General features: G+C 38.0%; 1 protein-coding gene across 1 annotated transcript in view; it reads right to left on the bottom strand.

Annotated features, from left to right (window-relative positions):
• Positions 1–2,744: 2,744 nt before the first annotated feature.
• The window catches only part of LOC115020222 (poly(rC)-binding protein 3), an 18,505-nt gene continuing 13,530 nt past the window's right edge, over positions 2,745–7,719 (bottom strand). Inside the window, exons 10-14 of the mRNA XM_029450178.1 lie at positions 7,389–7,430; positions 6,908–6,983; positions 5,256–5,308; positions 3,648–3,817; positions 2,745–3,326 (exon numbers count right to left, since the gene is read on the bottom strand). Coding sequence (XP_029306038.1) covers positions 2,972–3,326; positions 3,648–3,817; positions 5,256–5,308; positions 6,908–6,983; positions 7,389–7,430 — 696 coding nt within the window. The 3' untranslated portion in view covers positions 2,745–2,971. The remainder of the gene's footprint in view (positions 3,327–3,647; positions 3,818–5,255; positions 5,309–6,907; positions 6,984–7,388; positions 7,431–7,719) is intronic.

The raw sequence follows: 7,719 nt of genomic DNA, 5'->3' as shown, positions 1-7,719 counted from the left end.
ACTCATCCTCTGGGGACCATGAATGGTAATGAGTCAGCATTTTTGCCCTTCTGGTTCCCTCATCTCAAAGTCAACAGGTTTTTGATTAGATTTTTGGTTAGCTGCCTGAAATAAGGTCTGTGGTTAACTTAGTTTAGTGGTGGTGACGTGAGGTCATGCGACCATGGTGTAGTTCGTTAATAGCCCAACGTTAGCTTTTTACTTCTGCCGATTGCATTTACTCTTCAAAAATCATAAAAGTGTTGCTCCTTTGTGAGGATTATCTTGCCGAACAAAACATGTAAATATCATAAACCTTTGTTTCTCACAGAGTTTATTTTCTGCAATAATCTTAAAGCCAATGGAAACATCCCATTGGCTTTTTGTTGAGGGATCCAGGGCGATGCTAACTACCATGTTGGCCTACACAAATAGGTCATCCCTGCAGAACTCCATACTAATAAGATGGTGGCCGGCTGCAACATTATACACTAATGCATCAGTAAGAATAATCCTACATATAAATGATAACTCTGACATAGACCAGTGTACCTGCAAACCTGTAGTGGCTACTTTCACTTTGATACTTTATTAGGTACATTTTGAATCCAGGACCTTTTACTTTGTGAAATTGCTACTTTCTCTTCTCCCAGCACAGGCACCACATGCTAGTCTGTACAGAGGAACATTTTTACAGTACTGCAGTGATTTTCCACCAGGGATTATGTGACAGGCCAGCCTCCCAATTTGCCACAAACTTCCAAGTGGTTATTTACCTTTAAAAAAACATACAGTATTTATTTACCACTAAATTGCTTTTTTCAAAACTGCATGATGGCAGCAAGCTCCAAAAATGGGCCCCTCACTCCTGCCTTTGGCAGGTTGAAAAGGGAAATCATTAATATAGCATTAGAAGCTGGCTGTGAACTCATAACTGCCCTGGGCACCCATCAGCATACATGCAGCACTGTTCTCTGGTGCTACACCTTCCCCGAGGTTCAAATGTCATCCTTCACTGTCATTACATTTCTGCTCCCATTAACTATTGATTATCTCTATTTCAGCATTTCGAGCCCTCCTGTGGAAGAGGCCTGCACGGCTCGCTACCCAAAGTTCCCGGATCAGGCAGAACAGAAGTGCCCACCTCCTGGTTTTTACAGTAAAAGAAGGAGAAGTCAAAATCACACAGACTTCTCTACCCTACCTGCCCATTAGCAGTATGCTTGAGTGGACAACTGGAGGTTAAGTTGTTCTTTTCCAGGACCCGTGAGAATTTGCCACAACATGTGTTGAATATTTTGTCTGAGGTTAGTCCAAGTTTGCTTCTGTTTTTTTGAGGAGAGTGCAGGTTGAAAAGTTTGTTTGGGCAGGAGCTTTGTGCCCTCTGATATCAACAAACTGCCTTCATAATATCATGGACTAGTTGGTGCAGGGTTGTCTTTGTATAAGTGCCAAAAGCTCTAAATGTCTGTGTGTTGCAGACTGTTAATGGCTGCTGGCACGGCTCTCTATTGTTTTCTATATTTCAGTATCACTGCTGTTTAATGCTTTATATGTCCCGGCTGTAGATGCACATCTCCTCTTTAGAGAAATATATCAGAAGATGGAGAAAATATTTCTGTTTGCTATGAGTCATATTATTCTGGATGTCTGGGCTTTGGCTTTATACCGTTCAGAAAGAAACACAGAGGAAACAGAACCTTATGCATGACAGTCATGACCTTATCTATTGCATGTATACAAAGTCAAACAAACTCTTATATACATATATATATATATATATATATATACATATATATATATATATATATATATATATATATATATATATATATATACATACATATATGTTTTGTTTATACAAAAAGAAAAACATGCAGAATGCTCTCTGGGTTATTAAATGTAATTTTGAGTGCTGGTTTATATACAATTAAAGCTCAAAGCCACTTAAGAGTAAACAATGCATAAATCATCAGAGTAGATGTTTGTATTTCTGAGTCAGTGTAATCAACAAACATGTAAAATATTTTCTTCACTAACAAAATGATTTAAAAAAAACAACAATCTGTATTCATAAAAAGTCCCATTTATTTCAGTCATTTCATCAACAAATATTACAAATCTGCATTGTTTGGGGGTAGACCCACACCAAAAACACATGAATAAAACATTTATTACAATAATTGCTCAGCGTCCATTTCAGATGCTGAGAGTTGAAGCATTCCAGTCATTTGGGTTTGAAAAAAAAACACAAAAAACAAACTAGTGTTCAAAAACAATAAATGAGTTATGCCAGTCCCGCTCTACAGGATTACTGTGTAGAGTGAAATCCACTAGAATCCAATGTGGCTTTAGGATAATCCCATCAGAACTGCAACAGCTCAAGGCTACTACAGAACACCCAAGCCTGTTAGCACTGACGAGAGCCTATAGTGAAGGAGAGGTTAAGTTGACAATCCTTGTTAAAAAATACTTAACACACTGACTTCTATTGTACAAGACAAACATTTTAACAGCCTGCTGCCAACAAAGCACCACGTCTCATGAATCTAGTTTGCATTATCTAACTAAAAAAGTATTGTAAACTAGTTACACAGATAAAAAACTAAGTCAATATTTGCATCATGGAAAATACCTCTCCTGGAGTCTTCATATAAAGCTCTGTAACACCAATCCATTGGAAAAATAGTTTTTTTTCTAGGATACTAATAAAAGCCTGAGTTACCCACATTAATTAATTGATATGCATGTCCGCAAGATAATACTGAGTTAATATGCACCTCTGCTGCCTGTTTTAATTAATGAGGACATGTTTTAATACTACCACCCTTTCAGTCTGTTCCTAACATTCCCCTGATTTTTGTGAAACAAGTGCTACTTACACACACTGGTGTAAGCTATTTTTAAGCCTATATGCTCAATTTTAAATAATTCCTCATCATTTTTAATGTCTTACCAGTCAGCTACACTGACTAGACTTAAAAAGCAGACATCAATAAGGACCAAATTTCTGCCGCTCAGATTTTTTCATGCCAGAGGTTGTCATTTTTGCAGTGTAAGGGCATAAACCCTGAGCTAGGCTGGAAGCGGCTGCTGGGTGCATAGCCAGGAGAGGGAGAGATTTCATGCCAAGCAGGCTGGAAACGGGGACGGCGTAATGTGGGTTTTGGATGGCTTGTAAGGTGGAGGGAGAGTGGACATTAATGGGGGCTTGGCTGGAGGCCGCCAGGACGGCCAGAGAGGTAGCAGCATTGGAGGCAGAGGGAACAGACTGAGAGAAGCTCATGTTGAGGTCAATTGGGGTCGCAGAGGAAGCAGCCTGCATGGTGTATTTAGCCATCTCTAAGCTGCAGGTAGTGAAGTTTGGAGGGGGAGTTGAGATGGTGAAGGGTTTAAGATGAGACGGTGGAAAATGAAAAAGGGGAGAATGGGTGAGACAAAGGAGAAGGGAGGTGAGAGAGAGGAGAAAACATAAGTATCAAAGAAGGAATGTGTTAAAAAAGCAGAGACAATAAGGATTTTAATGCAGTCAAGAGACCGGAACAAATCCAGCCTCACTCTGAGCACAATAACTCTGCCCTCATAAAAACTCATGCTGTTTGGCTGCCTTATCATCAGGCCACGATGTGATGCCCTGCTGAACGCGGCCACCCTGCATGAATTCTTACCTGGCGTTGATGAGGTACTGGGCAACGCTGATGCTGGCCGGCGAGCCTGTGATCGTGACTTGGCGCATCGCTGAGCCATCAGTGGCACTGGCAATTTTGATGTGAGCTCCAGAGACCTGGCGGATCTCATTGATCTTGCTACCTTGTCTCCCAATTATGCAGCCAATAAACTAGAAAGGCACAGAGTGGAAACATGTTAATGGCGAAACTGGTCATGTTTCCATTTTCAATTTTAAAACAGTAGAGGAAGCAACTGCCAAACGCCATCATGATAGCAGCACCACGGTCTCCATATTACTAACACACTTTAATTGAAATGTTAGTTGACGATAATGTACATTTTGTCACTAGAACACTGGCTAGTTAAGATATACTTATTTGCTTTTGTTGTCAAGATTTCTGATAACTCATGTCTGTACGGTAAATACGAAGCGATCACCAGCAGGCGGTTAGCTTAGCTTTGCACAAAGACTGGAAACAGACTGGAAACCAGCAACTCTAAAGCTCACCTATTAACATGTTATATCTTGCTTGTTTAAAGGAATATTTCACCCACAAAAAGACCATTTGTACATCAGTTACTCACCCAGTGTAACATTGAATTCTTGCATTTCCCCGCACGCCTCAATGGTGAACGCAAAAGATTCTTGATGAATTTAAATAAATGGGGGCCGTGTTTAACAACAGCTAAACTATATCAAATACGTTTATAAACTCTCACACATTTCCTAAAGTCTCATTTATCCAGTCTTATACTCACTACTCCCCAAACACATAAATTGACACTAAAACCTTACTATTTGAAACACTTCCGCAGAGCCAGTCTCACGCGCAGGCGTCCAAAGTGTTTTTAATAGTAAGGTTCTAGTGAAAATGCTTGTGTTTGTGAAGTGCTGAGGATACAACTGTATAAATGAGACTTGGATTATACTGCACGAGTTGTGTGAGAGTTTTTTAAACGGATGTTTTTATGTAGTTTTGCTGTGGTTGAACGCGACCCTCATTTATCCTACTTCAATCCATCAAGAATTGTTTGATTCTTTGTTCACCGTGGAGGCATGAAGGAAAAACGTTTTGTTCAAGGAGTAATTGATACACAAATGATACTTTTATGCATTCCTTTAATGCATACAAACACCAAAGTGTGAGGTGTTTGAGTCTCAGATGGTTGCCTGGCAATCTCAAGGAGTCAGCAAGAGCATCGTCCAGCACATAACCCCCTAAACCCACAACCTGTCGTTTTTATACTTAGGTTGTTGTACAGATTAAATCCTATATAAACTATGCTCACATGTAATTCTAAAAGGATTTATGGTTCCTAAAATAATCTTATCTAAGGCTTAAGAAACATGGCTAATAGACTGCTATCTTCTATTGTTGATATATTTTCTATTTCTGGTGATATTCAAGCCACAACAATCTGATACTACTGAAATGATGATTGCCGTGTATGTGTGCAACAATTCATGTAAATAAAAGACTAAATGACTTCTGCAGCTAAGAAGGATCCAAAAATGCCTCATTACAGCTGTCCTCCTAGAAAGTGTTAATGCAGTACGTAGCATGAGGATAATCGATGCGGGAGAACACAAACAATGTGACACTTACATCATTAGGTATTGCCAGCTCTTGTGAACTTGTGAGGCAAGATGCATCCAAACCTGCAAAATAGGACAAAGGGATGCGAACAACAGTATGGCACTAATGGCTTCCAGTTTCACTGCATGACAAGTTAACCTACTTTGTCTAGTTTATAACTGGTACATGCTAAATTAGGAACATGAAAATAGCTTATGGCAAGAAAATCTGTCTAGGCAGGCACATATACTGTATGAACATATTCAGCACACATTCTATGGACATATTTTGCTACAATAAGTTAGGCTACATTTTCATTAAAATGAGTATGTTTCATATCACACCAGTCCTATATATGTATCCATCTGTCTATCTATCTATCTATCTATCTATCTATCTATCTATCTATCTATCTATCTATATATATATATATATATATATATATATCTATATATATATATATATATATATATATATATATATATATATATATATATATATATATATATATATATATATATCTATATATATATATAGATATATATAGATATTCATATCACACCAGTCCTATATATGTATCCATCTGTCTATCTATCTATCTATCTATCTATCTATCTATCTATATATATATATATAGATATTCATATCACACCAGTCCTATATATGTATCCATCTGTCTATCTATCTATCTATCTATATCTATATCTATATAGATATAGATATAGATATATATACATTCATATCACACCAGTCCTATATATGTATCCATCTATCTATCTATATATCTATATATATATATCTATATATATATAGATATATATATATCTATATATATATATAGATAGATATATATATAGATATAGATATATATATAGATATTAATACATTCATATCACACCAGTCCTATATATGTATCCATCTCTATATCTATATATAGATAGATATATATATATCTATATATATATAGATATATATATCTATATATATATAGATATATATAATCAAAATGTTGTAATATTATGTTCTCAGTTAGTTGTGGCGGAGTGTATGAGTTTGTGGGGCGGCTGAGGTCAGGGATGGTTTGGCCAAGAAGACAATGTTAGATTTGGAGGAGAAATGTTGCAGAGGTGGAGGATGGGGTCGAGAGATTAGGATTTGTTTTTGGAAGGGGAAATCGGGCAAATGGAGCTAAAATTTGGGGGAGGATATGAGAAATTGTGAGAAATAGTTAAATATTTACCAAACTGTAAATATTTCTGACATTTTTCACATTTCCATCTCAGAGAACTCTGTTTTACTTATGTATTTCATTCGGTCCGCCTCAATCTGTCACACATTCTTTTGGATTATAAAGATTTCAGTGACTAACTTTCAAGATTGTTGATCATAAAGTAGTTTGATGGCTTAACCTTAAAATGTTAATATCCTATTCACTGATCTTTTTTCCCTCTTGTTTTCTGGTACAAATAGATGCAAATGCCACAACAGGTCATTTTTGTTATATGCACATCTCTGTAAAGCCATCCTCTACAAGAAAAAAACCTGTGAGAGTCTGTAAACTCTGAGAAAATGGAGACATCCTTGTTCCTCTCTGAAGTGACAGGGGGTGTTGATGATGTGATTCGAAGAGGAGTGAAGACAGAGGGATAGATGGACTTCCCCAGGGAGCCGTGGGTACGTACCAGGGAAGGTAGGGTTGCTCTGCCCAAGGGAAGGGAGGGGGATATGCTGCATAGCCAACTGGTGAAGCTTGGTCAACTGCAGGGTAGGAAGGAAGTTAGAGCTAACCAATCAAACTGGATTATTTCAGAGGAGCTGACAACTACAATACAGAGCCAATCTGAAGTTCACAAACATCACAGATAGTGTCAGTGTGAAGAGAGTCATTTCCTTCAGAAAGCATGCTGGCTTCTTATGTCATCTGAAAATACAGTCACATCTCTGGCTACAAAGCTATCATTGATCATGATTTTTTAAGATCTTCACTTTCATTTCAATTGATGCATGCTGCTACAATGTGTTAGTGTTAGTAATGTCAACAGATCAGGGTTACTGAAGTTTCATCTTTGCAGAGTACACAGAGGGCGTAGTGGTGGATTGGAAGGAGTGGGCAGGGGGAAGGTCATTAGGGCGGCTGTCAGTCACTGAAATGAGCATACTTACATCTTGATGCGCAAAAGCATACTGCCCTGGAATTGCGAAGGCCTGAAAGGAATACGAGAAGAGATGTGGTTACATGACATGGAGGTGCAGACATGTTCGAACATGCCACGTGAAATATGAACTTGTCACATCTCCGTTCAGTGAGTGCAATTCTGAAAATCCATTCTCTTCCTCTTTTCCATAGCTCTAATGTGTATGGATTTGATGGAATTTCATCTAAATGTCATCTGTTGTTTTTCCCCCTCTTTGAATGTGGCCAGAAATCCAATAACATCAACAGATGTCTGATAGGTCAGAGCAGACTGTGCCAAATTCAGGACAGCAACTAGCC

Source organism: Cottoperca gobio, chromosome 15, assembly GCF_900634415.1.
Source record: "Cottoperca gobio chromosome 15, fCotGob3.1, whole genome shotgun sequence".
NCBI classification, from domain to species: domain Eukaryota; kingdom Metazoa; phylum Chordata; class Actinopteri; order Perciformes; family Bovichtidae; genus Cottoperca; species Cottoperca gobio.
The sequence above is the reverse complement of the archived record's forward strand: the minus strand, read 5'-3'. Positions and strand labels throughout refer to the sequence as shown.